This window comes from Paroedura picta, chromosome 1 (genome assembly GCF_049243985.1).
Source record: "Paroedura picta isolate Pp20150507F chromosome 1, Ppicta_v3.0, whole genome shotgun sequence".
NCBI lineage: Eukaryota > Metazoa > Chordata > Lepidosauria > Squamata > Gekkonidae > Paroedura > Paroedura picta.
Genome location: NC_135369.1, coordinates 11936543 through 11964425, shown reverse-complemented (window position 1 = coordinate 11964425; position 27883 = coordinate 11936543). Strand labels below are relative to the sequence as shown.

The 27883-nt window shown below is 51.5% G+C and overlaps 2 protein-coding genes across 3 annotated transcripts in view; one reads left to right on the top strand and one right to left on the bottom strand.

The window, feature by feature from the left end:
• Positions 1–627, bottom strand: part of TDRD10 (tudor domain containing 10) — a 35479-nt gene extending 34852 nt beyond the window's left edge. The window contains exon 1 of one of the 2 annotated variants that reach the window (XM_077324629.1): positions 533–627. The gene's annotated coding sequence lies outside the window, so the exon portion shown is untranslated. Of the gene's footprint in view, positions 1–395; positions 414–532 lie in introns of those variants that run through there. The other variant, XM_077324798.1, reaches the window with a different exon arrangement.
• Positions 628–2791: 2164 nt separating this feature from the next.
• Positions 2792–23195, top strand: SHE (Src homology 2 domain containing E). The gene is made up of 6 exons (XM_077321754.1): positions 2792–4308; positions 6516–6642; positions 10620–10883; positions 11186–11363; positions 15445–15564; positions 19953–23195. The coding sequence occupies exons 1-6, from the start codon at positions 3823–3825 to the stop codon at positions 20143–20145; spliced, it is 1368 nt and encodes a 455-aa protein (XP_077177869.1). The 5' UTR covers positions 2792–3822; the 3' UTR covers positions 20146–23195.
• Positions 23196–27883: the final 4688 nt, after the last annotated feature.

The following is a 27883-nucleotide window of genomic DNA, read 5'->3' as shown; positions in this document are numbered from 1 at the left end:
CCCTGTCCTATAAAGCTCTTAGCCTCCAAATGGGGCCTGTGAGGTCCCTGGAATTAGTACCGATTTCCAAATTACACTATAGGGATGCCAACCTCCAGGTGGGACCTGGGGATTCCCTGGAATGGCACGCAACAGCTCCACCGAAGAAAATAGCCGCTTGGAGGGTGGACGGTGTGGTATTAGGCCCCACTGAAGTCCCTCCCCAAACCCCAGGCTCCACCCTCATGCCTCCAGACCGTTCCCGACCAGTTGGCAACCAAGCCGCGGCACTCCCCGTGAGACAGCAAGGGCGAGCAACGGGATCCAATGGCAGAAAGGAAACTCAGCATGGGGCGGCTATGAGGAGAATAAAAGGCCGTCCTGCCCCCCAAGTGCAATCCCTAACTAACCCTTACAAATTAAAGGGGATTTTCCGTGCAGCCAGGAGAGGAGAAAAACAAGCTGCAATTCCAGATCGCTTCCTCGGAGGGGACAACTGTGCCCCCCTCCCTCAATACACGTGGGGGGCGGGGAGGGGCTTTGCATTTCTCACCCTTAAGCCTCGCGGCAGAGCTGTGGGTCAGACTTTCCCGCAGGACGCCACGTGCGATTCCTTGCGCATGCGCGCCGATCCCCTTTTAACCCCCGCCTCCCCGGCTCTTTTTGAGCGCTGCCAGTGTTAAAAGAGATCCGCGCAAAAGACCGCGCGTGGACGGTCCTTATCCTATGCAAATGCACTCGATGGTCAGGCTGCGGAAGCGCAGCTCCGGTGGCTTCTGAGCAAATGATGCCCCCCCAGCCAGGGCTGCATAGAGGTAATCCAACACGCGCCCTTGCCCAGGGCTTGCATAGGATCGGTAAGTCCCGTTTGGATTGCCCAGGGTTTGAATAGGATCAGTAAATCCCGTTTGAATTGCCCAGAGTTTGCATAGGACCGGTAGGGCTTGCATAGGATCGGTAAATCCAGTTTGAATTGCTCAGGGCTTGCATAGGATCGGCACGTCCCTTTTGAATTGCCCCGAGCTTGCATAGGATCTCCTGACTGCACCGTTGCAAACCTGGCCGCGTATTTGTTAAATCGCAGCTGAAGGTGCCTCTGAGTTAATGTGTAGGGAGGTCTAATTCTGAGTGCGCTTTTTACGCGGGAGAAAGCCCAGCCCATTGAATAGGACTCCCAGGGTTGCAATCCTTTCGGAGGCATGACGTTGAATTCTGTTGGCGAAGAGAGCGGTATAAAACCATTTCATTTTGTCCAGCTCTGAACCCCGAAATAAGGTTTGGACCACCCCGTCCCATCGCCGCCCCCCCCCCCCAATCTTCATCTTCATGCACTGTTTTTGCGGGGTCCAAAGCCCGGTTCTTGCGCCAGCTGCTCCAAAGTGGGGTGCCCCCAGGACAATCCCACAGCCGGACACTGGGCCAGGCTGGACCCCAACACAGTCTTTGGACCCCCCCCCAAAGGACACATCCCCACACTCCAGAGGTTGGGGGCCACGCGGTCCTTTTTGGAGTCCCCCCAAGAGGCCTGTATTTCAAGGAAGGATTTGAATACAGAACCGGAAAGGCTCCATGCCCACTGCACCCCAAAACAAAAGTTTGGACCACCACATGTCATGTACCCCCCCCCCTTCCAGAAGACATGCACCGTTTCTTGGTCAAAGCCCGATTCTTGTTCCAGCTGTTCCAAAGCGGGGTTTAGTCCCAGGACAATCGCACAGCTGGACGCTGGGGCCAGGTGGGACCCCAACACGATCTTTGGACCACCCCCAAAGGACACATCCCCACGCGATGGAGACTTGACCCCTGCACGCGAGCATGACTTTGCACCGAAGTCAATTGCATGGCATGCTTCTCTGCAGAGTTCCGAAGCGTGTAGTTGCGGGTTCGATCCCAGGCACGCTCCTTTCGGGACTTCACTCCTCACGCCGTATAGATCGCGTTGCCTCGAAGGGCAGATAAGCAATGTGGCGTGAGAGCTGTGCCCGATGGCGTTTACTCCCCGGAAAGCCATTGCATACTGCACGGGTTAATTTCCTTTTTTGCCCTTCCGTGGGTTGAAGGACAAGCGGATGATGAGTTGCAAAGATTTTGGGCGGAAAGCGGCAGGCAGGAACTCGGCGGGTGCGGTTTCTGGGCGCCACCAGTTGGATTTCTGCCTGCCGGCGCCAGTTTAAGGGAAGGGAAGCGGCACAGGCCGACCCCGGTGTCTCTCCTCCCCCAACCCCTCCCTCGCAGCGCTGGTTCCTGAGATCGCAGCCCAGCAGGATCGCCCGAGGTGGTTCATTCATCCCAGTGAAGGATTCTTCGCAAAAGAGCCGGTTGTGGCTTCTGGGCCATTGACCGCTGGCATTTCCCGTGCAAAACGCTTTTTTTCCCGGGGCGATCAATTAAAAAATATATATAAATATGCCTAACGCTTTCATAAATGACCCAACTTTCAACCCCGGGGGGCTATTGCAGGAATCGACCGCTCCCGTTGGCTCCCTTTAAAAAAAATATTATTATTATTATTAGATTTATAGATTTATGAACGACCCAGCTTGGAAACAGGGAAGGGAAAAGTGGGTCGGGGATGGCGACGCCTCCCTGTTCGTGCTTTAAGAAATGCCCCCCTTGAAATGCAAGATCCAAGCGGGCGAAGGATTGAAGCGGCGCAGGGGCGCAAACTCCGCGCAGCGGCCGCCGATTGCGCGCCGCGGAGGCGTTTCCGCGCAAACCCTTCCGCACTTCGGCGCCCCTCCGCGGCGGGCCGTCCCCTCCGGATCTGGGCGGGGAGGCTGGAGCGGAGCTTGCCTCGTCCGGCAGACGGAGAGGCACCTCGGGGCGGGAGGGGAAGCCCGCGGCGGTGCCGGGCGCTTTGGAGAGGCGGACGCCCTTCCCGGGACATCTGGAGCCTCGTTTGCGCGCCTCCCCCCAATACGGGGGTGACCAAGTAAGGACGCCCCCCCCATCTAAGACCCCCTCCCGTCTAAACTGACCCCCGCCCCATTAGGAAGGCGACTGGGAAGCCCACCCCCCCTTCTTTTCATCGCCCCAAAACTTTGGGCCACAATTTCTGCACTTCCTGGGGTGACTCCAATTCTTCTCCCGTCCCACTTTGGGAAGAACCCCCACACTTTGGGCCTTGGGAAGAACACCCACCCCCAGAGAAATTTTATTTTAGAAATTTAGGGAGGCCTCTTCTATCCTCTTCCTCTAGGATCCCCACTTCTTTGGGGTAGGGTTGGCGGAAATATTTAAAAGATCTCCCTAGTTCGTCCCCCTTTAAGGGACCTTCCTTGATCCTCTGGGCTCAGTCTAAACTCAGACTGTGGGGTTATTAGAGAGATCCCAACTGGAAGAAGGGGGGGGGCGCACAAAGCCAGGGCTGCCCCCTTGATCCCCACCCCACCCTTTCCCAGGATCTCTCCTCACCCTCCAACTGTCCTAACTTAATTTCCATAATGTGCCTTTCCCTTCATTGACACCCTGGGACCCCCTTGGCACTAGCAGATTTCTGTTCCTGCCCTTTAAAAGTCCATCTTCCTGAAAATTCCTGTTTCTGGTGAAAAAGACCAGTGGGACGGGGTGCGGGTGTCCAGTTCGGCCCCAATCCCGGCCTGTTCCTGACCTCCTTGCCCAGGGAATGCCTTTCCTACTCTGCCTTCGTTGGCTTCTGCCTGCCCTTTCTCTGCCCGGCTTTGAGTTGCGTGGCTGGCTCGGGGGACGCGCCGCCTCTCTCCTAGGTTGGCACGGGCTCGCGTCGCGGCCTCCGGCACCAGCCTGTGCCAGCCTCAGGGTCGGCCCCCGAACCGCCTCGCTCTCGGGCCGTGACCCTGCTCCTGTCGGCTGCCCTTTGCCACCATGGCGGCCAAGTGGTTCAAAGAGTTCCCTTCCAACCTGAAGACCGTTTCGGACCGTGCCAAACCCGCCGGCACTAGCGCGGGCAAGCTGGGCAGCACCTCTCGCAAGAGCCTGGCTCCGGCTGAACCCGGCTCGGCTTCCCTGCCTGGGAAGAACCGCAAAAACTCCGCCACCGAACTGGGCAGTGCCCGGACTCTGCTGGCGCCGGGGAAAGATGGCGGAGGCGGCAGGTTATCCCGGGACAACCTCCAAGGCCTCCTGCAAGCTGCTGCGGGGAAGATGCGCAAGAATTCCCGGGTGGACGGGCCCCCCGCGGAGGAGCCGGCACGGGGAGGAACCGCCAAGGGCAACGCCGCCTCTGGGACCTACATCAACCGGCTCATTAAAGTGGACACCAGTGACAAGAACGGGAAAAGCTACCCGGCCACTGCTCCGAGCCCCGCTCCGGCAGCTCCCCCTGAGCCTGAGAAGGCCAAACAGGAAGCGGTAAGAGCCCCTCTCCAGCCACATCCTTTTGAGGGCGCCTGTGTGTACTGGGGGGGCCATTCCGAGCAGGCCACGCTCTCCCTTCACCCCCCCACTCCGTCACAAAGTCTTAAAATGTCTTGACTTTGTGATAACTCTTTACTGACGGCCGTCTGGCGTCCGTTCCGCTGTGGCTGTTGGTCCCCAATTAACCTCCCGGCGACACTCTCTGCCGGGTGACGTTCATGCGCTTGATCGCCGTCTCCTCCGCTAATTCCTACAGACCCTGCTCAAGAAAGGAAGGCTAATCTTTGGCAAATTGCTCTTTCTGCGATCCCCTTGATCCTAAGTTGGCTGGCTGAGGGTTGGAAGCGACATCACAAGTTTCTGATTACCCAGAACTAGGAGGAGACAGAATAGGACTCTGCTTTGAGCCAGAGGAAAATGGGAAAGGAACGTGTCCTTGAATTGGGGAGAGGCCGGAGGGACTGGCTTCAGACACAAATGTTTGGAAATACCAGACGAGCTGGGGAAGGGGGTTATACCTCGCTTTTAACTTCCCAAAGGAGTCTCAAAGCGGCTTACAAACACCTTTCCCTTCCTCTCCCCACAACAGACATCTTGTGAGGGTGGTGGGGCTGAGAGAGCTCTGAGAGAATTGTTGTGCAAGAACAGCCCTGAGAGAACTGGGACTGGCCTGAGGTGGAGGAGACATAGGGAATCAAACCTAGTTCTCCAGATTAGAATCTGCCATTCTTTGGCCGCTACACCGCTCTGGCTACCTACACCGGACAACCTTGCGGGGTTGTTGTGGGAATACAGAGGAGGCCAAGAAAAAAAAGTTAGCTGCTTTGGCCTCCACTGTGGGGCGTTAAAAGGGATATAAATGAAGTAAATAAACAATATAGCCGAAGATGGGAGGCAGTTAAAAGGAACATGGGTGATGGCTGAGAAGGAGAGGAGAGAATGAGGTAGAGAAAGAGGGGAGGATATGGGGGTCACCGGGGGGCGGGAAAGAAGAAATAGAAGAAGAAGAGTTGGTTCTTATATGCCGCTTTTCTCTACCCGAAGGAGTCTCAAAGTGGCTTCCATTCGCCTTCCCTTTCCTCTCCCCACAACAGACACCCTGTGAGGTGGGTGAGGCTGAGAGAGCCCTGATATTGCTGAAGAAGAAGAGTTGGTTCTTATATGCCGCTTTTCTCTACCTGAATGAGTCTCAAAACAGCTTACATTCGCCTTCCCTTTCCTCTCCCCTAGATAATAACATTTATTTATTTTTCTTTCTTGAGGAGGGTTGCAGTCTCTTTGGTACCTGCAGCTGGAGCATTCGCTGCTTCCAAATCCATAGCAGAACTGAATGCCTGTTGTATCTCTGTATGATTGGCTGTGTTGCTTTTTCCAGCCGTCTCTGTCGGCACAGGAGAGGGGGTAATTTGATGTCACTTTTGCCGTGACTGTAGTTTAATAATCCCTCCCAATTCTGTAGTAGAATTTCCGTTCTTCAAGGAGCCTGCCTCTTGCATCTTTGTGTGAGTTTATTGTTGTTGTTAGGTGCGAAGTTGTGTCCGACCCATCGCGGCCCCATGGACAATGATCCTCCAGGCCTTCCTGTCCTCCACCATTCCTCAAAGTCCATTTAAATTTGCACCGATTGCTCCAGTGACTCCATCCAGCCACCTCATTCTCTGTCGTTGTCCCCTTCTTCTTTTGCCCTCGATCGCTCCCAGCATTAGGCTCTTCTCCAGGGAGTCCTTCCTTCTCATGAGGGGGCCAAAGTATTTGAGTTTTTTCTTCTTCTTCTTCTTCCTCTTCCTCCTCCTCTTCCTCCTCCTCCTCCTCCTCCTCCTCCTCCTCCTCCTTCTTCTTCTTCTTCTTCTTCTGTGACTCCATCCAGTCACCTCATTCTCTGTCGTTGTCCCCTTCTTCTTTTGCCCACAATCGCTCCCAGCATTAGGCTCTTCTCCGGAGTTTCACTCAGGAGATACACGCAGATAAGAGCCTCATGCAAGGTGACTTTGAAAGCAAGTACTCCCACCCTGTAAGCACAAATCATTTCAGGAACAAGCTTGCCTTGGCTCCAGTTCTAATTTCAAAATTAAGGATGCCCCGACTGTCAAAATGGTGGGGACATAAGGTTGCTTTGTTGGGACCCTCAGAGGATCCCCGCCCCCAATTCTCCACAGGTTTGTAATCGCTGCCTTTCTTCCCTCCTTCTGCCCCCAACCAAGGTTATCATCCTAGAAGACTACGCCGACCCTTACGATGCCAAACGCACCAAAGGGCAGCGAGAGGCCGAGAGATTGGGAGAAAACGATGGCTACATGGAGCCGTACGATGCCCAGCAGATGATCACAGGTAGGTGTTCGCCATGTTTTTTGGATTGGGGGAACGAGAGAGAGGCCACAACCGGACTGGGAGGGCAAAGCTACTGAAACAGAAGGTTGACCACCATTAGCAGAACAGATTCAAATGAGCAGCCGTGTTGGTCTGAAGTAGCACAATAAAATCAGAGTCCAGGAGCACCTTTAAGACCCACAAAGATTTATTCAAGGCGTGAGCTTTCGAGTGCTTGCACTCGAAAGCTCACGCCTTGAATAAATCTTTGTGGGTCTTAAAGGTGCTACTGGACTCTGATTTTATTGAGGTCCTTGACAGGTCCTCCCTGTGCCGGTGGGAGGTGCCACCCTGAGCAGAACAGGTCCTTGATGGCCAAGGCTCCTTGTGCCGTTGGGAGGTGGCCCTGTTAGAGGACAGGTCTGCAGCATCCAAGCTGAACTTCCGGCAATAACAGCTAACAAATTTTACGGAGGAATGCCCCTTGTGCCGACGGAAGGCACCTTTATTAGCGGAACAGGTCTGTGGAATAGAACCTGATGTTTTTTACTATAAATGTGAATGACCTTCCAGTTTGGAAATGTTTCCTGCAATAGCCAATGAGCTTGTGGAGGAGTAGGGCTGCACGGTTGGATTCACCAAGGGCAGTTGTCCCAGTCCGCAACAAGATTTGGGGGGAGGGACCCTCACTCTTGCCAACAAATGAACCCAGCGTGAGGTTTAAAAATGGGAGCGCTGCAGTCCACGCAGACATGCTTGTATTCAGTGGAAGGTAGACCGTGCTTACTCAACAGTGGGTTCAGAGAGCTGGGTTCAAATCCTGCTCGGCCGCTCCCCAGCCAGGTGTGCACACCCTCGGGCAGAGGTCAACCAGAGAAAGTGTGCACAGTACCCGAATTTCGACACGTAGGCCTTCCCAAGATAGGAGAGGAAGTGCGGGAGAAGGCTTGGCATTTCGTAAACAAAAGCTGGTCCTCATTGTTAGTCGGGAAGAGTAATCTTTGCTGCTTCCTTGTTTCACTCCTCGTTGAAGCAAAATGCAAACACACAGGGGCCAAAACAATGGGCCTTAAAGGGCATCCAGCAAAATGAAAACCCTTTCACAAACTCGCACCGCAATATTTTTGGGGGGAAGGGAGCATTGCCAGCGCATGATGGCGCCATCTGGGTGAGAACGCGCGTTTTACCCATTGGTTTTGGAGCCATTTTTGCTCTGTTGGTTCTTCGTGGCGGGAGAGGAATGGGAAGGCGACTGTAAGCCGCTTTGAGCCTCCTTCGGGTAGGGAAAAGCGGCATATAAGAACCAACTCCTCTTCTTCAGTAATATCAGGGCTCTCTCAGCCTCACCCACCCCACAGGTTGTCTGTTGTGGGGAGAGGAAAGGGAAGGTGACTGTAAGCTGCTTTGAGACTCCTTCGGGTAGGGAAAAACTGTATACAAGAACCAACTCTTTCTTCAGTAATCTCAGGGCTCTCTCAGCCTCACCCACCTCACAGGGTGTCTGTTGTGGGGAGAGGAAAGGGAAGGCAACTGTAAGCCACTTTGAGCCTCCTTCGGGTAGGGAAAAGCGGCATATAAGAAGCAATTCTTCTTCTTCTTCTTCTTTCCTCTGGAAGGCTTCTGGGGGGCTTTGTAAAACACCTCCCTACCTCCTGGTACTGTGGTGGTGTTGGAAAGCACCAATTGCAGTGACTCGGTAGGGTTTTCAAGGCAAGAAACGTCCAGAGGAGGTTTGCCATTCCCTGCCTCCACATCCTGACCCCAGTTTTTTCCTTGGAGGCCTCCCATCCAAATACTGAGCAGGACCGACCCTCGTTATTTTCTGAGATGAGATTGGGCTAGCCTGGGCTACCTAGGTCAGGGTGTCACTGCAACGGTGTTATTCCATCCTCCCACGACAATTACAAATCTCACTGTACAATGAGCCAGCAGGAGGCTACTGCTGAAAAGATGTTTGAAAGCGGTTGTTATCCAGACAGCGCTTGGGCAAATCGGAAATAAGAAAAAGACAAGAATCATCTTTCTATACTGAACAAGCTGGTTGGTTATTTGTTTCTTCCTACCTGGAAGGTGGCATCCCTAGAGGTGGGGTGGAATCCTGTTCGTAGAGTGATGTCTATTAGAATCACAGAATCGTAGAGTTGGAAGGGGCCATACAGGCCATCTAGTCCAACCCCCTGCTCAACGCAGGATCAGCCCTAAGCATCCTAAAGCAGGGGTAGTCAACCTGTGGTCCTCCAGATGTTCATGGACTACAATTCCCATGAGCCCCTGCCAGCAAACGCTGGCAGGGGCTCATGGGAATTGTAGTCCATGAACATCTGGAGGACCACAGGTTGACTACCCCTGTCCTAAAGCATCCAAGAAAAGTGTGTATCCAACCTTTGCTTGAAGACTGCCAGTGAGGGGGAGCTCACCACCTCCTTAGGCAGCCCATTCCACTGCTTGAACTACTCTGACTGTGAAAAATTGGGTACAGTCCCTTCAGAATATCCTAAGGCTACATTACAACAGGCTGTTCTCAATCTTCTGACTGTGGAGGAGTCCCTGAAATATTTCTCAGGCTTCAGGTACCCAGGAACTGGGCTGGAAGTGAAGTCAGCAGGGCGGGGCGGGGCAGGGAGGGGGGGAGAAAGGAGTCAGTCTGAGGCAGGACTAGGTGTCTGGGCTCTGCCCCTTTTCCCAGGTGTCACCCTCAGATCAACGCAAGCGGCCTTTCTCCCTGCTTTCACCACAATGCTGGGAATTGTAGCTGGCAATTTCCTGCATTCTGCAGGGGGTTGGGCTAGATGACCCTGGAGGTGCCTTCCAACTCTGTGATTCTATGAATAACTTGTAGCCAAGTCTATTAAAGACAGGGTGGAGAAGCAAATTTCTTCCAGGCCAGACATTCCGGCTTGGGGGGAGGGGGGGAGCATCATCTGGGCAAAGAACTAGAGTCACTGGGTGGAAAGTTAGTTGTGAATTTTCTGCATTCTGCAGGGGGTTGGACTAGATGACCCTGGTGGTCCCTTCCAACTCTGTGATTCTAGGATACAGGGGAAAGGCTGGGGAGCACTCAGGAAGCTGGCTACTGTGTGAGGCAGGATGCTGGACAAGATGGACCACAGGGCAGAGAGACCAAAGCCTTCCCCTGAGGCTTCCTCCTGATACAGGGATTCAGAGGCCTAGTGGAGGTTCCCTTCGGCCCCTATGACTATCAGTGCCTATGGCCATCACTCCAACCTCTGGCAGCCAATTCCACCTTGTATTCCGACACTCCTGCTGGCTCATCGTGCAGTGAGATTTGTAATTGTTGTGGGAGGATGGAATAGTGCGCAGTGCCTTCCTTGCCTCAGCTGCACGCGCACACACAACCCGGCACCCAGCTGAGCTACCTAGCAACCAACTGGACATTTGTCATGAGCTTGTGGGCCTCTGGCGTCCCCACCCAAAGTTGTCACGACCGGATGGAATAACAGGAAATGGCCTTGCTGGAAGCAGAAACCAAAGCGGTGTGTAGGGGGGTGTTGGTGGACATAGGATTGATTGTGGTACTCAGCACAGTCTGGAAGAATTCCCCATACCATTCGCTCACACCCAGCTCTTGATTTGTGCCATCCTGAATAGGGAGAAGGGCTTGGGAATGCAAGCCAAGCTCTCTGAGGAGTCCATGTTTCTGCCGCGGCTTTCTGCCAAATGTAGTTGGGGAGGGGGTAGGATCCAGCAACCTGACATTTTCATTGTATAATCCAGCTCTGGGGTCTCCAAGACGTGCCTGGTGGGAGCCATGGCACCCACCTGTAGTTTTTCTGGTGCCCACCAAGGGCTTTTAGAAAGTGGGCAGCCATTTTGTCATTGGCTCCACCTCCCGTGGCAGCCATTTTATGATTGGCTCCACCTCCTGCGGCAGCCATCTTGGGATTGGCTCCAGCACCCTTTGTCAGCATTCCGAACGACACCGACTCTCTCTTTGAACTGCGCCATGTGTTTGGCTTCCTTTTTCTTTTCCCTTCCAGAGATTCGGAGGCGGGGCTCTAAGGACCCTCTGGTCAAAGCCATCTTACTCCTGGACGAGCCGGCAGATCCGGGGCCTAAGGGAGAGCCCAGCCTCAAGCGCCAAGCGGTCAAAGCCCCACAGCTTTACGACACCCCCTATGAGCCCTCAGAGGCTGGGGGTCCCAAGCCCGAAGCCCGGTTGCCAGAGAATGATGAACGGCCCCCAGCTGAGTACGAACAACCGTGGGAGTGGAAGAAGGACCAGATTGTGAAAGCCCTTTCCGGTATACAAACAGTGAATGCTCTAGTCACCTATGGCGAGTTAAGGATCGCCTGCAGGCGACTAAAGAGCTTTACGACAACTTGAGGGTGTGGTTTTTTTTATGCTAATTCATTCGTTGGACCAGGCTTTCTCAACCAGGGTTTCGTGAAACAATTGCCACCAGTTCTTTGATTGTTTTCTGTTGTAATCTGATTGCCGCAAAGCAGCTCAGAACGTGAAATTCCTGAAAACCTGCCTGCTACTTCCCCAGAGGTCGGGATGCCCTCCCCCTGTCTCCTCACACCCTGCTTTTCTTTCTTCCAGTCCAGTTTGAGAGCGCAGAACTGCCCACGGCACCCAAGGAAGAGACACAGGTACTGCCACGGCAGCAGCACCGCCGCCAGAGGAGCTGGCCCTCCAAGATGGTGAAGCCCGTGGTGGCGGCAGACCCTGGCGCCGATGGGGAGCTGGTGGATCACGCCCTTGCTCTGGAGAAACAGCCGTAAGACACCTACCGTTGTCCTGGGGCGGGGAAAGTGCTGGCTGCTCATCCTCTTAAAGCAGGCTTTTTCAACAAATAAAATTCTGAGTCCAGTAGCACCTTTAAGACCAGCAAAGATTTATTCCAGGCGTGAGCTTTCGAGTGCAAGCACAAAGAGTGCTTGCACTCGAAAGCTCACGCCCTGAATAAATCTTTGCTGGTCTTAAAGGTGCTACTGGACTCTGATTTTATTGTGCTGCTTCAGACTGACACTTCAGAGATGCTTCAGAGCCTCTTGTGGCGCAGAGTGGTAAGGCAGCCGTCTGAAAGCTCTGCTCATGAGGCTGGGAGTTCGATCCCAGCAGCCGGCTCAAGGTCGACTCAGCCTTCCATCGTTCCGAGGTCGGTAAAATGAGTACCCAGCTTGCTTGCTGGGGGGTAAACGGTAATGACTGGGGAAGGCACTGGCAAACCACCCCGTATTGAGCCTGCCATGAAAACGCTGGAGGGCGTCACCCCAAGGGTCAGACATGACCCGGCGCTTGCACAGGGGATACCTTTACCTTTTTAGACCGACACAGCTTCCCGTTTCATGAACCCCTGGGGATTCTCGAGGGTTTCCCAAATGGGTGTGGGTTAATTAAATGTTTAATTAATTAATGTTTGATTAATTTTGTATTAACTCCCAGGAGCCATCCGTTAAGGGCAGCTATTCAAATAAGTCTGGGAGACCATTGAGGAAGGCCACGGGGGGCTACCCAGGGGCAGGCAGCGGCAAACCTCCTGACAACTTTTGCAGGGGAAAGCCAGTGGGGTTACCGTAAGTCAACTGTGACTGCATGGCACCGTCCACCACCACTACCGTGAACCCCCCCCCCCCCCCGAAGCATCTGAACAGAGATAGATGAGTTGAGTTTTACGGATGTGAGTCCACGAAGCAGCCTTCTACTCGGTCAGCCTGTTGGTCCACCATGTTCAGTATCGTCCACTCAGGCCGGCAGCTGCTCTCCAGGGCTGGCTTTCTCAACATGCAGGTTCTCGTGAAGCCCTGGGGTTTCTTGATGGCCCTGGAAGGGTTTTTGGAATGGGTTGGAGTTAATTGATGTTTATGTGTCTTTTTTTAATTTCTTGATATGTTGATCGGGTGATGTGACCAGACATGGTCATGTCGGCCTCCAAACCCACCCCCAATGTCCAGCGATTGGCCTGGAGGGGGCGTGAAGGGGAGGGGCTCTGGGTGGGCGGGCACAGAGCTCTGCTTCTCAACCATATTCTGCACAATTGCACCACTTCCGGGGTTCCTCAGAGGTAAAAAAGTTGAGAAAGGTTAGAATCACAGAATAATAGAGTTGGAAGGGACCTCATGGGTCATGGCTGTCTTAAAGGGACTCCTGCAGCAGCCAAGGGGAACCTCAGAATGATCCAGTGGATTCCACACCCATCTTGGGGCCTGTTTCCATTCCTGAAGGCAGGTTGCAAGTCCTCATGGGCTGGGAATCTCTCCAGGCCTACCCGTTCACTCACTAGATCGTCCTTCTCCCCCTTTGGCCTAATAAATGGGCCTCCCCATGCCAACCCCGGAGTTGTTTTTTAGAGGGATATTTTAGTTGTGATGTCGCCGCACATGTCTTGGATGCTGGTTTTTTGTCAGGATATTGTTGTATTTTTAGGAGTATTTTAGTGGGATTTTTTTATTGAATGTAACCCGCCACGAGCCTTCCGGGAGTGGCGGGCTAAAAGTCAAATAATAACAACAATAACAATAATAATAAATGATGGGGTTCCTGATTTATTATGAAACAAACCAGGAGAAGAGCCACGCATCTTTGGAATCTGTCCTAAGATCCAGAAGCTGGGTTATGAGTCCTGAATGGCTGGTCCTCAGAGGAGGGTGCCTGTTGCGACTCTCAGCAAAAATTAGGGGTAGGTTAGGCTGAAGTGTGCGACTGGCCCAAGGTCACCCAGCAACCTTAAGGACATAATGGATCAATGGATGCTTTAGGATGCTTAGGGCTGATCCTGCGTTGAGCAGGGGGTTGGACTAGATGGCCTGTATGGCCCCTTCCAACTCTATGATTCTATGATTCTAATTCAAATCCAGGTGCCATTAGGTGCTCCACTGGCAGGGCCAGACCTCTGAAGACCCTCCCACTATTTCCCCCCAAGCAGCCAAAATACAGAGCAGCAGTGCCCCAGACACAAGAACATACAGGAAACCACATTGGATCAAGCCAATGGGCCATCCCGCCCAACACTCTGTGTCACACAGTGGCCAAAACCCAGGGGCCATCAGGAGGTCCACCGGCAGGTCCAGAACTCCAGAAACCCTCCCACCTTGGCCCCTCCAAGCACCAAGAAGACAGAGCACCCCTGCCCCAGACATATAAACAGAAGAGAAGCCAAGTTGGATCAGGCCACTGGCCCATCGAGCCCAACGCTTTGTGTCACACAGTGGTCAAAACAAAGGGAGGTTTGAGTCCTGAAAACTCATCACCCCCAAATCTTGTTGGTGCCTGAAGTGGTCCCAAACTCAAATCTCGCCATCCGCCTGACAGCACAAACGCACAAATCAGCCCCCAGCAAAGTAAACCAATCTTCCCCTTTATCTGTGTCAAAGCCATTCGAGAACTGGGTTCTCGGGCGCCCCCAAATCCCAGCCTTACGACCAAGCGATGAAACCTTCTCTTTTCTCCATCCCATGAATCATTTTATAAACCCCGATTGCATTCTCGAACTCTCCCTCTTTTATTTTTTGATGGGCTGAAAAGTCCCCAAGAAGTAGCCGCAAAAGGGGCAGAAAGTTCCGAATGTGGAGAGACAGAGAATACTTCCTGCCTTTCCAAGCCCTGGAAGGCAGGGCCCTTCTGGTAAATGAACCCAGCGGCAGGAAGTTCAAGGGCACACAAAGGGAGGCTCTGAATGAAAGGATGGAATTAGCTGCCAGGGGACGTTGCTATGGCCATTCTGATTAAGTAGCTTTTGAGAAAGGAAAAGGGGCAGGAGGGAATTAAAGGGATTAGACGGATTCCGGGGCGAAGGCTTCTATCGGCTCATTTTCGGGGCTGTGAACTAAAAATAAAACCTCCATATTCAAAGGCACAATACCCCTCCCCAGAAGATAACCAGATGTGCTGGGAGCAGATCTCAGGCGTGAGCAGATTCCCTTTGGGCTCTCCTGGCAAGAATCCCTGGGTCGTTTGGCTGCCCCCCATTTTGGGAGGGAGTGTTTCAGACTGAGAGGACAGCCTAGGGAGGCCCCCTCATGGTCCTTCTGCAAACCTCATTTCTAATCTGGCGAGCCAAGTTTGATTTCACGCTCCCCCACATGCAGCCAGCTGGGTGACCTTGGGCTCACCACAACACTGATAAAACTGTTCTGAATGAGCAGCGATATCAGGGCTCTCTCAGCCTCACCCACCTCACAGGGTGTCTGTTGTGGGGAGAGGAAAGGGAAGGTGACTGTAAGCCGCTTTGAGCCTCCTTCGGGTAGAGAAAAGCGGCATATAAGAACCAACTCTTCTTCTTCAGTAATATCAGGGCTCTCTCAGCCTCACCTCCCTCACAGGGTGTCTGTTGTGGGGAGAGGAAAGGGAAGGCGATTGTAAGCCGCTTTGAGACTCCCTTGGGTGGAGAAAAGTGGCAGATAAGAACCAACTCTTCTTCTTCTTCAGTAATATCAGGGCTCTCTCAGCCTCCCCTCCCTCACAGGATGTCTGTTGTGGGGAGAGGAAAGGGAAGGCGACTGTAAGCCGCTTTGAGACTCCTTCGGGTAGAGAAAAGCAGCATATAAGAACCAACTCTCCTTCTTCAGTAATCTCAGGGCTCTCTCAGCCTCACCCACCTCACAGGGTGTCTGTTGTGAGGAGAGGAAAGGGAAGGCGACTGTAAGCCGCTCTTAGACTCCTTCAGGTAGAGAAAAGCGGCATATAAGAACCAACTCTCCTTCTTCTAAATGTTTAACAAACTTTAACATATATAAAAAGTTAGCTCCTCCCCTGCCACAGATGTTATTAGTCTTGAAGGCGCTGCTGGACTCTGGCTCTTGTCTGCTGCCGCAGACAGACTCACAGGGCTGCCCGTCTTGTTCGGTCTCCTTGTGCAGTTGGTTTCACGGGGCCATCACGCGGGCCGAGGCCGAGAGCCGGTTGCAGCCGTGCAAGGAAGCCGGATACTTGGTGCGGACCAGCGAGACGGGCACCAGCAAGTACTCCATTGCGCTGAAGTGAGTATTTGGGAGCGAGCGGGCAAGGATGGGAGGGGGCTGAAGCAGGGTTGGCCAGGGATGACCAGGGGCCAGTTTGCACAATGCTCAGGAGATCTGGGTCTACTGTTTTCCTTGTTTAATACGGCCACGGGTGTCGTCACTTAGATTAGGGCAGCGGTGCTGCGGTAGAGAGGCTTGGCTCTTTCCCCTTGTCCTGATTTCCAGATCAGGCTAACCCCCTCCCCACTGTTGAATTGTTTCCCCCCGCCCCCCAGTGGAGCAGATAGGAGTCAGAGGAGGAAGCATTGATCAGGGATAACGAAGGGGAAATCTGGATCCAGGAAATGGGGCTAGGGGAGAGGTGATGTTTATCCAGAGATCGTGGCTGGGGAAGGGGTAATTTGAATCCACAAAGTGGTTGCCGTGCTGTCATTAAATTGACAGGTCCCTTCCCTTTGCCTCCTGCGGCTGCATTTCTCTAAAGACAATCTTGGGAGAACCAATGGCAAACTCTGTGCAAACACATCATTGGATTGCAGGCCTTGTGCATGTTTTGTCGTGGGGCCCAGTCAGTGCTAGTTGCTGTGCCTCTGAGCATGTACAGAACGTGTACAGAGCGCTGTTCTTTTCCCTCTCTGATCAAGGTACCCTTATCTCTGTAAACTAAGAATTTGGGGCTTCTTTCCCGGGACTGGTGAGAGAGCTCCCTCCACCCTGCTCCGATTTGGCGCCTTGGTGCTCCCTGAATCTTAACCCTCCTCTGTCAGCAGCCTTGGCTTTAGCTCCCCCTCTCTGCTCCAAGAGCCTCTTGTGGCGCAGAGTGGTAAGGCAGCCGTCTGAAAGCTTTGCCCATGAGGCTGGGAGTTCGATCCCAGCAGCCGGCTCAAGGTTGACTCAGCCTTCCATCCTTCCGAGGTCGGTAAAATGAGTACCCAGCTTGCTTGCTGGGGGGGGGTAAACAGTAATGACTGGGGAAGGCACTGGCAAACCACCCCGTATTGAGTCTGCCAGGAAAACGCTAGAGGGCGTCACCCCAAGGGTCAGACATGACTCGGTGCTTGCACAGGGGATACCTTCACCTTTACCTCTGCTCCAACCTTACAAGATGGACCACATGACATGCTTGAATCTGCCTTGCACCTGAATCAGACTCTTGATCCATCAGGGTCAGTATTGTCTACTCGGGCTGACAGACGCTCTCCAGGGTCTCAGGCCTTTCTCATCACCTTCCTCCTAGTACTTTTTATTAGAAACACCGGGGATTGAACCTGGGACCTTCTGCATACCAAGCCGACGCTCTGCCAGTGAGCCACAGCCCCTCCCCTTAAACTCCCCCTAGACCCAAGAAACTGCCTCATAAATCAGACTAATCAAAGTCCATCAAGATCAGTATCGTCTGCTCTGACCAGCAGCATCTCTCCGGGGTCCCAGGCAGAGGACTTTCCCATCCACCTCCTGCCTGGCCCTCTTTAACTGGGGATTGAATCTAGGAGCAGAGGCAAGGCCTCTTGGAAGAGGAAGTGGAGACGCCCCCCTCCCCCAGTTCCCCCCCCCCACCCCTTTTGGCCTTTCTATTCCTGCTTCCCGGTGGCGCTGGCTCACAAGTGGAGGATCGGTGGCTGGGGTGCGGCCCACGCTTCCTTCCTCAGGATGCTGAGCCCCTTCTGTTGAAACAATCCGAGTGGAGAAAGGAAGGGATTTAAAAATAATAGAGAGAGCCATTGAGTTGGTAGTGCGAAAGGGATAGCTAAGAGATCGTGCGCAGTATGAACGGGACGATGACGCCACGCCCAGCCAGGCGGCCAATCGCAGGCCCTCGTTTGGATAAGAGGCGCCGAAGAAGAAATGTGTGGTTTTTTTTATACCCTGCTTTTCACTCCCTGAAGGAGTCCCCGGACAGCTTACAAAGCGCTTTCCCTTCCTGTCCTCACAACAGACACCTTGTGACGTAGGTAGGGCTGGGAGAGCTCTGGCAGAACTGCTCTGTGAGAACGGCCTGCAGAGAACTGACAAGGCCAAAGTCACCCGGCTGGCTGCGTGTGAGGGAGGAGTGGGGAATCAAACCGTGTCAGCTTAGAGGTAGAGGCTGCCACTCTTGGCCATGCAGCACGCTGACTTTTGCTCTGGAATAAGGAACAGAGCAATTATACTGCTCTGCTTCTCAAACCAAAACAGAAGGGGGAGAAAACCCAGCCTTAAGAAGCAACAAAATTGGGTCCCCAAAGTTTTGGTGAGACAGGGAATTTTCCTTTTGAGAAATCAACTAAACAGAATATATGTATTTATTACACTGGCGCATTCTGCCCTTAAAATAGCAAATATTTGAACAAACTATGTAACCTGCTAAATTTCCTGAGATTTCTAGGTTAAAAATTTTGGAGGCTTAAATGCAGTTTGCGTTCATTCAGATAGATTGAATTATTGGTCCTGTTTTATTGGTTCAAGGTTTTTAACCTAAAAATTCTTAAATGCATCGGGTTATGTATATATTTTTTCTCCCTCGTTCAACCTTAGGTTGCGTCTCTGTATTTCAGCATAAAAGTGTTGTGATTCTCCCCCACCCCGCCCCATCACTAGCAAACCACCCCGTATTGAGTCTGCCATGAAAACGCTAGAGGGCGTCACCTAAGGGACAGACATGACCCGGTGCTTGCACAGGGGATACCTTTACCTTTAATGTTATATAGATTAACAGGACTTTTGAGGTTTAAGCTTTTGAGAGTCAACTCTCTCATATCTGAGGAAGGAAGCTCGGACTCTTGAAAGCTTATACCTCCAAAATCCTCTGGCCCTCTAAGGTGCTCCTGGGCACTCTAAGCAAGCCGATTCCTGGTCTCCCAAGCTAAACATAATTAAAAGTCGCCGGGTGTTTTGCATGGCAATATATCCCCGCCCAAGCCTCAAACCAAGAGCCTCTTGTGGCGCAGAGTGGTAAGGCAGCCGCCTGAAAGCTTTGTCCATGAGGCTGGGAGTTCAATCCCAGCAGCCGGCTCAAGGTTGACTCAGCCTTCCATCCTTCCAAGGTCGGTAAAATGAGTACCCAGCTTGCTTGCTGGGGGGTAAACGGTAATGACTGGGGAAGGCACTAGCAAACCACCCCGTATTGAGTCTGCCATGAAAATGCTAGAGGGCGTCACCCCAAGGGTCAGACATGACTCAGTGCTTGCACAGGGGATACCTTTACCTTTAATGTTATATAGATTAACAGGACTTTTGAGGTTTAAGCTTTTGAGAGTCAACTCTCTCATATCTGAGGAAGGGAGCTTGGACTCTTGAAAGCTTATACCTCCAAAATCCTCTGGCCCTCTAAGGTGCTCCTGGGCACTCTAAGCAAGCCGATTCCTGGTCTCCCAAGCGAAACAAAATTAGAAGTCGCCGGGTGTTTTGCATGGCGATGGATCCCCGCCCAAGCCCCACCCAAACCTGGAGCCGAGGACGCCAAGGGAAGCAAAACCAGAGTCCAGAGACTCAGGGCCATTTCGCACGGCTTCAAAGTAGCAGAATGGTTGCTATTTGGAAACGCTACTAATTTGCCATAACCCACGACGTCGTAGACAATCTGCAACAATCCTGAAACCAATCAGCAAAAAGCGCTTCGTTGTGGCGCTTTCAGGGGAATACAGAAAAGTGGATTCACCCTCCGGATAGCGATACACTCCTGCAACCAATCTGCAACAGTAGCGCTAAAGACCTGTGCGTTACCATTGTTGCTGGTTCTTCAAAGTCCCTCCCCCTGGCTCTCTCCTCCAAACTTCCGGCGAAGCGATCGCCATTTTTTTTTCTCCGAGCGAGCGGGGATAAACGCACCGGCGAGCCTCTTTCTGTTTAGAGGCTTCCCTGGCTTCAGTCCTTCACCTTTAGTCACTAAGCACAAACCACTGAAAAGCCCGTTTGCTGAAATAAAATCCCTTTATTTTTTACAAATAAATTCAGCCGAAAATCGGGCCCGTGAGAGGGGGGGGGGATTTTTTTTTTATCACTCGAGGCAGCGTGCCAACGATCATACAATCAAACGACAGCTCACATTAGGCAGCTGGATGGGTCTCTCCGTAGCAACGAATCTACCTAGATTCGTTGCTATGGGTCGGTTTTTTTTTAAAAAAACCTTTCTTAAAGGGAAAAGGTCTGTTTGGGAGCATGCTAACGGCTGCCCATTGGCTGCTTGACGGCCAGGGGCGGGACGAGCTTGGCAATAGCGCTTCCTTTCTAGCGATTTCTGCCGAGACCGGAAGCCTGTGGGAAACGCTAAAAAACGCAACTGATTCCACTACAAAGGCAGGTATGCATAACGACGAATTCCACTATTTTAAATGGCGATTTTTCATTCCGCAAACAATTTGCAACAAAGATCCCTGTGCGAAAAGGCCCTCATTGTAAGGCATCTTTGTCCGTTTCCTCTTCCTCAGGACCAGCCAGGGCTGTGTTCACATCATCGTCGCCCAGACGAAGGACCACAAGTACACCCTTGACCAGACGGGCGGGCTCTTCGACAGCGTCCCTGAAGTGGTGCGCTACTACTCCACCGAGAAACTGCCCTTCAAAGGAGCCGAGCACATGACCCTCCGGCACCCGGTGGCCACCCCCAGCAAGGTCCACTAGCCCCGCCCATCGGAAGCGGGCGGAGAAGCGGGAGGGGGGTGCACCTTTGCAGCGTCATTCAACCCACCAAGCAGCTAGGGATCATGGCCATCCGGCTCTCTTCGCATCACCTGAAACACTAATTGGTTACCGCCCGCTGCCCTGCCTTGCCCAAGAGCTGGGGAACCTCTGCCCTATCCCCATTGCAAGCATTTCTCTTCTGGTTTTGCTCCGCAGCCGTCTGTAGGAAGTGGGGCAGCGTCCCTTGCCCCTTCTTTGCCCTCCACTTCCTGACAGCTTTGTCACCCTGGGCTTTGACCAATCAGGGGTAAGGGGTGGGGCAAGGAAAGGGGTGGAGCAAAGCTCAGGTGCTTATGGTCAGTGGGTTTCAAGAGTAGAGAACCATCCTGGGAAAATCCTCCTTCCTGCCCCGGATCTTGAAATCTACAGAACATTGGGGATTATTTCACCCCGCCCCAGTGTTGTCACTGAGTGATCTGCTTAATTTTTAATGTAAATGCATGTTAACGCTGGCTAGCAGGGTCAGCCCTGGCCCTGGAGGCCACTAAGGAAGTCTAGGATCATGACAAACCCACCTCTGAATGCCTCTTGTCTTGAAAATCCCACAGACTAAGAGCTGTAACTTGATGACAACCCCAACCCCACAAAAAAACAAAAAAACAAACATGTACTTGGTCATTGGGGTACCATGAGGACAGATTCCATCCCTGGAGTTTTCCAATAGATTTTATTTTTAAGTAGGAGTTAGAGGCAGGAATTTGTGGATATCCTTTTCAATGTGAGAATTAAGAGGGGGGGACTTATTTTCGGTAGCCTGCCCTGCGACAAGCAGTTTTTCACATTCCCAGTTGCTTGATTGTCCAGTATATTTTGGGTTAAATGTAAAAAAGAAAAACACATCAGTTGTCTTGGAAGCTCAAAAGCTTTATGTAGTATCCTCGATCTTCCACGGTTTCCCAGTCAAGGGGGAAATGCTGTTCAAATTACAAATTACAAAGATGGTCTGACTCCAGCGGTAAATTGAGAAAGAAATTTTACTTTCCAAATTAGAAGCACATATTACGTGGCATATTCATGTTGGTAAATTTAAATTATTGTGAGTAAATCAACTTCAGAACTTGCTGCAACTCCAGGCTCAGGTAAGAGAGAGCAGAAGAGAGGACCCGAATAAGATGAAATACCGAAAGGCAAGCAAGGGCCAAAGAGACTCGACCTGTAATCCATGAGAAGGTGGGGCCACTGCCAGGTGTACCCCAAGGACAGAATCCTTTTAACCCTTTCCTCCCCAGATCCCTTGCATGCAGCCACAATGTCCAACAATATATTATTTTCCTTCCTTCCTTCTTTTCTTGGCAGATACAAAAGTTCTCCTTTGTCCCACCAAGGTGAGATTTCCCTGTCATAAAGTTTTAAAAGTTCCAGGGTTTGAGAATTGTTTGGTAGGGGAATCCTAATCTGTATATTTCCAAATTTGGCCAGCATGGTCACCAAAGGTAAACAGGAAGGATAGACAGAATTGGGGAGAGGACAGGAGAGTTAGGACAGAAGGGAGAACAGTTGATAGGGGGGTTGCTGTCCTACACCAGGCTCTGGTTCTCCAGATTAGAGGCCACTGCTGCTCTTAAATGCGACCCCAAACTGGGTGCTAGTCCCGGTGGTGGAACCAGCTGCGGACTCCTTTGAGAATCTCCTGTCTGCCTTCATAGAACAATCTCCCTGGGTCTTTGTTGGAAGGCCCTGTCCAGTTCCTGAATTGCCATAAGGTTGCAAAGCAGTGTCTGACAATTGGGAGGAGGGCTGTGGAAAGGGTTGGTGTCCCAGAAGGAAAATGAGAAACACGGCCTAATCAATTTACAGGAAGTTCCTATGATAAAAGATCCTGGCAACCCAGAAGTGACCAGTGGTAGCTCTAGGAATTGCCAGACATTCTATGGTAAATCCACTGGCTTGGCAGCTCTATTTAAGGGTGAAGTATAGAGCCTCCTAGACCAGGGGCAGTCAACCTGTGGTCCTCCAGATGTCCATGGACTACAATTCCCATGAGCCCCTGCCAGCAAATGCTGGCAGGGGCTCATGGGAATTGTAGTCCATGGACATCTGGAGGACCACAGGTTGACCACCCCTGTCCTAGACGATACAAAATTTTTGCATTACCATTCCAAACTGGATGTTATCATTGGCCCGATTTCAAGTAAAGCAGTGCAGCAAATTTCCACTCATTAATATGTCATCTATGAAGCGCTATGGTCATTTTGAAGAGCACCGCTTTTTCCCCCTATCCTTTTTCATTGTGCAATCTGCCTCTGAGAGGTTTTTTACATTCTAAGTTGAACACTATAGTGCTATAGCACTATGGCGTTAGACCAGTATAGCGCTTCAGTATTACAGCGGACCAGTATAGCGCTTCAGTATTACAGCGGAGTCAAACCATCTCAACAGTGCCACTGCATCCCTGGAGTGCAATGCTCATTCAGCGCTGTGGCGCTTAACTTAGAATATTAAAGGAAATCCCAAGGAAGATTTCATGGTGAAAATGGGTGGGGGAAAGAAGTGGCATCATCAGAAGCACCATGGACATTTTAAACAGCACACCATAGCGATTCAGAAGCACAAAAAAAGTGGTATTAAACAGAAGAAAGCTTCCCTCAGAAGCAGACCAGCCTTGCTTTGCTAACCTGATGCATGCAGGTTCGGATGAACAGGTAAATAAATTCCACCAGCACCCAGTTACTAAACCAGCCTGAAATAACAGGAAAAAGTCCAGTTATTAAACTGGAATACAAAGGCAGTTTCAGAAGAGCACATTGTCTCTGTAGGCTTTTTATGTGGAAGTAGAGGCCTATTGGCACAACAAGGGTCTCGGGTTCAGATTCTGGTGCCCCCAGCTTAAAAGGCAAGGCAGGAGGTGATGTCAAACACCCGCCTCAGGAGCTGCTGCCGGTCAGAGTAGGCAATACCAGCCTCTGGAATACTGGCCTGACTCAGTGGGCAGCTTTACGTGCTCAAGTGGATTGGAGCGGACGAGAGTTACAATAAAATTTTATCTTTAACCATCAGCGGCCATCGGAGCTTTAATGGAGAGGGAGGCAGAAACTGGGTATGTGTGCGCGCCTCCTGTAATTCTGCCCACACGGGGAAACAATGCAGAGAAGAGAACTTTCCTCGAGCTCTCCAGTTTTAGGCAAGAAAGGAGAACTTGGGTTTGCTCTGGGCCAGTTGCCTGCTTTAGGGTGCGGACCTCTCTGAAAGTCTAGCAAAGTTCTCAGTGATTTGGGGAGGGGCTACAGGCTCGGTGGCAATGCCTGTAACTGGCATGCAGAAGGTCCCCAGTTCACCCCCAGCATCTCCATCTGAGACCTTGGAGAACTGCAACTGGGCTCAGTGCGGGCCAAGGCTCAGTGGAAGAGACTCTGGTTTATGTGTAGGAGGTCCCAGGTTCAATCCCCAGCGTCTCCAGTTAAAAAGGACCAGGAAGTGGGTGATGGGAAAGACCTAGGACCCTGGAGATCTGCAAACAGAATCGACCTTGATGGACTGGCAGGAAATTTGCCTGAGAGCTCCTTGCTGAGTCGCCCTGTGGTCAAACCAGCACAGGCACAAATCGAGATGAATTCAGGTGGGTCACTGTTTAGATCTGAAGCAACACAACAAAGTTTGAGTTCAGCAGCACCTTTGAGACCCACAAGCTTGATTCTGGGCACCTGCTTCCGTCTACAGGTGTGCGTCTTCAGATCGTATTGAATCTCAGCCTTGCTCTGATCATTCCAGGCCAGAATTCAAGTCCTCTGTGGATACGGAGCAGCAGCCATCCTGTGCAGGGGGACAGTGAGGTTTGGACTGGGGCTGGTGGAAATGAGGCTTGCCTGTGTGCTCTCAGTCCCTTTCTGAAACCGCTTGGATAAAATGTTTTGTGGCCGTGCAGCAATGTCACACCGTGGCTCCCACAAACCTCCTTCCCATTTTGTGTCACTGTGCTGGCTGTTTTCTGGTGTGGCGGAAGGTGCTAGGCCTATAGGCCGAGATGAGGATTTCCCCTCGCATTTTTTCAAGAGAACAAAAGTGGCTGCCAGGGAGAGGGCCGCTCTCATGAGCTAGGGCTAGCATCCAACGTGCTAAAATTCATGCCCTGGGTCGCCCACCAAAGCTCAGCTGGTGCTCAAGTTGATTGGAGCAAGTATGGTGACTTGGGCAGGAAAAGCTTGTGAGAACGACACACACACACACAACCCTGGAATTGTTTTAGCTTCCTTAAAAAAAATAAGAAAAACCTCTCCCCTTTCTCAGAGGTCAAGCCTCAATAGGGTAGCTAGGTCCCTTGTGGGGTGGGGAGGAGGGGAAGGTTGCCAGAGCAGAATCAAAATCACACAGAGCTGGAAGAGACCCCAAAGGGCCATCCAGACCAGCCCTCCCACCTTCTTGGGGACTTAAAAACCACACCCTCCTGATAGGGGCTGATCCTATCTCCTCCTCAAAACTTCCAAGGAAGGAGACTCCACCACCTTCCAAGACAGCCTATTCTGTTTATGAACAGCCCTCTCCCTCAAAAAATGCTTCCTATTATTTAAGTGGCACCCCCTTTCCCATAATTAGAACTCATCGCTCCTAGGGATAGAGATCAGTTCTCCTGTGGAGAACATGGCGGCTCAGGAGGGCGGACTCCCTAGTATGTCTCCACTGAGGTCCCGCCCTGCCCCAAGTCCCACCCACTCTTGACTCCACCCCAAAAGTGTCCAGGCATTTCCCAATTTAGAGCTGGCAACTCTGTCTCCAGGTGCGATCTGGAGGTCTGCAACCCTGTTCTGGTTGCAGTTGCCTGTTTCTCTGACCATAGAATCATAGAATAACAGAGTTGGAAGGGACCTCCTGGGTCATCTAGTCCAACCCCCTGCACTATGCAGGACACCCACATCCCTATCGCTCACCTACTGTCACCTGCCACCCCCTTGAACCGTCACAGAATCAGCCTCTCTGCCAGAAGGCTATCCAGCCCCTGTTTAAAAATCTCCACAGATGGAGAACCCACCACCTCTCAAGGAAGCCTGTTCCACTGAGGAATCGCTCTGACTGTCAGGACCTTCTTCCGGATGTTTAGCCGAATATTCTTTTGAATTAACTTCAGCTCATTGGTTCTGGTCCGACCCTCTGAGGCTTTCTCAGAAGGTTCTGGTCTGACTTTCTCTCTCGGCCTTGCCTCCCTCGCAGGGTTGTACTTGCGAGGATAAAAGGGAGGACGGGAGAACACTGTTGTAAAAGCTGCGTTCAGGCCCCATTGCGGGGGACATGGGTTATCGATAAACCATCTGTGAGCTAAACATCCACAACTTGACTCCCTGGGAGTCTTAAGGCAGCACAACCAATACGGAGCGACGGCTGGGTCAATACTGCCACCTTGTGGACTGCAGGGGGAAAGAGGAAGGTGAAAGGCACAAACAGACGGGCTTGCAGGAATACCAAGAAGCATTTTGGAAACGGTTTGTCATTACAAGTTGATCGTAATGAGGGTCTACAAAAATGCTTTTCTGAATACCCCCAGTGGCCCTCCCTGCTTCCTACTTCTCTCATGGGCCGGAGTTTAAGATTTCCGGCTGAGAACTGATTTTTCTAACACCAGAAATCCTTCAGCAGGGATGCCAGAGACTGAATTTAGGGGAAGGTTGCCAGCTTCCAGGGGGTTACGACAAACAAATACTGGGTACACAGGAACTGGGAAACACTCAAAAGAAAGAAGTTGTGTAATTGCTGCTCTTAGCCAGCATGATGTTGTGCAGCCAGCTGAGTGACCTTGGGCTAGTCACAGTCCTGTCAAAGCAGTTCTTTCAGGGCTCTCTCAGCCTCACCTACCTCGCAGGGAGTCTGTTGTGGAGAGAGGAAAGGAAGGAGATTGTAAGGTGCTTTGAGACTTCTTTGGGCAGTGAAAAGCAGGGTATAAAACCCAACTCTGCTTCTTCAACTTCATACTTAAAAGCATTGTTAAGACAACATAAGTAATAACCATTCAATATTATAAATTTGTGTACAATAATTCAACAAGTATTATCAAATGGCTCAAGGGAATCATGAGTCAGAAAAATTCTCCAAATATGAACTAATTTGTTAGAAGAAGAAGAAGAAGAAGAGTTGGTTCTTATATGCCGCTTTTCCCTACCCGAAGGAGGCTCAGAGCGGCTTACAGTCGCCTTCCCTTTCCTCTCCCCACAACAGACACCCTGTGAGGTGGGTGAGGCTGAGAGAGCCCTGGTATTCCTGCTCGGTCAGAACAGTTTTATCAGTGCCGTGGCGAGCCCAAGGTCACCCAGCTGGCTGCATGCGGGGGAGTGCAGAATCGAACCTGGCATGCCAGATTAGAAGTCCGCACTCCTAACCACTACACCAAACTGGCTCTTACAACCAATAGTAGTAGAAGAAGAAGAGTTGGTTCTTATATGCTGTTTTTCTCTCCCCGAAGGAGTCTCAAAGCAGCTTATAATTGCCTTCCCTTTCCTCTCCCCACAACAGACACCCTGTGAGGGAGGGGAGGATGAGAGAGCCCTGAGATTACTGAAGAAGAAGAGGAGTTGGTTCTTATATGCCGCTTTTCTCTACCCGAAAGAGTCTCAAAGCGGCTTACAGTCGCCTTCCCTTTCCTCTCCCCAGAAGGATTAATTTACCTCGTAAAACACTGCAAACTAGATTTTGCTATTTATCCCTTTTTGTGCCTAGCTAATTTCTCCAATTTCTGATCAGAGCATTAAGGGATAAAATAAGCATTTTGCTTAAGAGATCTGCAATACAGAAAGAGCAATACCGTTTTCTTGTGATCTACAAGGTGCCAGGGTAGCCAAGTCAGCCATCTGGTATTTCGACTAAGTTCCAGGTGAGAACAGCCTTGAGGGAGATGGGAGATGGAAGGGCCGCTCTTGAGTGAGCTAGGGAAGGTGTCACAACTCAGCAGGAGATCCAGGAGCGTAAGGCAATAAAGCAAATCTCAAAAGGACGTAAGAACTATGGGTCAGGAACTAGGGGTTCATGACAACAGTGGACGCAGCCCAGTAGCATGGAAGGGACTAACCAGACTATGGGGGGGTATGAACATTTGGGAGTCAAAATGAAATTTTGTTTAAGGTGATCCCTAACTCCTGTTTTCTGTGGCTAAAACTGTGTTAGAGGTGGGCTTAACCGCTTTAAAAACAAAACAAAACTTTGCACCTGGCTCAAGTCGCTCCTCGTGTTTTAAATTGCTATTGTTTTTGAGTATAATGGCGAAAAATGCACCAAAAAACAATATTTTGAAAGAAAAATGGGCAGTGGGTTGGGCTCGCAGGCAAAGAAAAGCCAGTATTTTACAAGGCATAAAAAGAATTATAAATTCTGTCTTAAAAAGAAAAAAGACCAGCATGCACCAGGTTGTCAGAAACAATGTCAGCAATTTTTTGTGAAAACTGGATCGTCCCGGCAGTGCCGGAATAAACAGCTGCAAGGAAGCTATGGTGTTGCAAAACCACCCCGGTGACACCGTCTGGATGGGGCGACCCTAAATGTGGCAGTACCATTTAAGAAACAAAGAGTGTTACTCACCGTGAAGAGGAAAGGGCACGTTTTTTTAAAAACATGTTTTCCTTTCTCATCCCATCGTATGACAACATCCTTGTGTTGCAACCATACAGCAGAGCTCGAGATAAACAAGTTCAAGAGCCATCAGTATGGTGGGAAACCCAGGTTTGCAGAGAAAAAACACTGGCCCAGATTTCAGCTAAGTGTA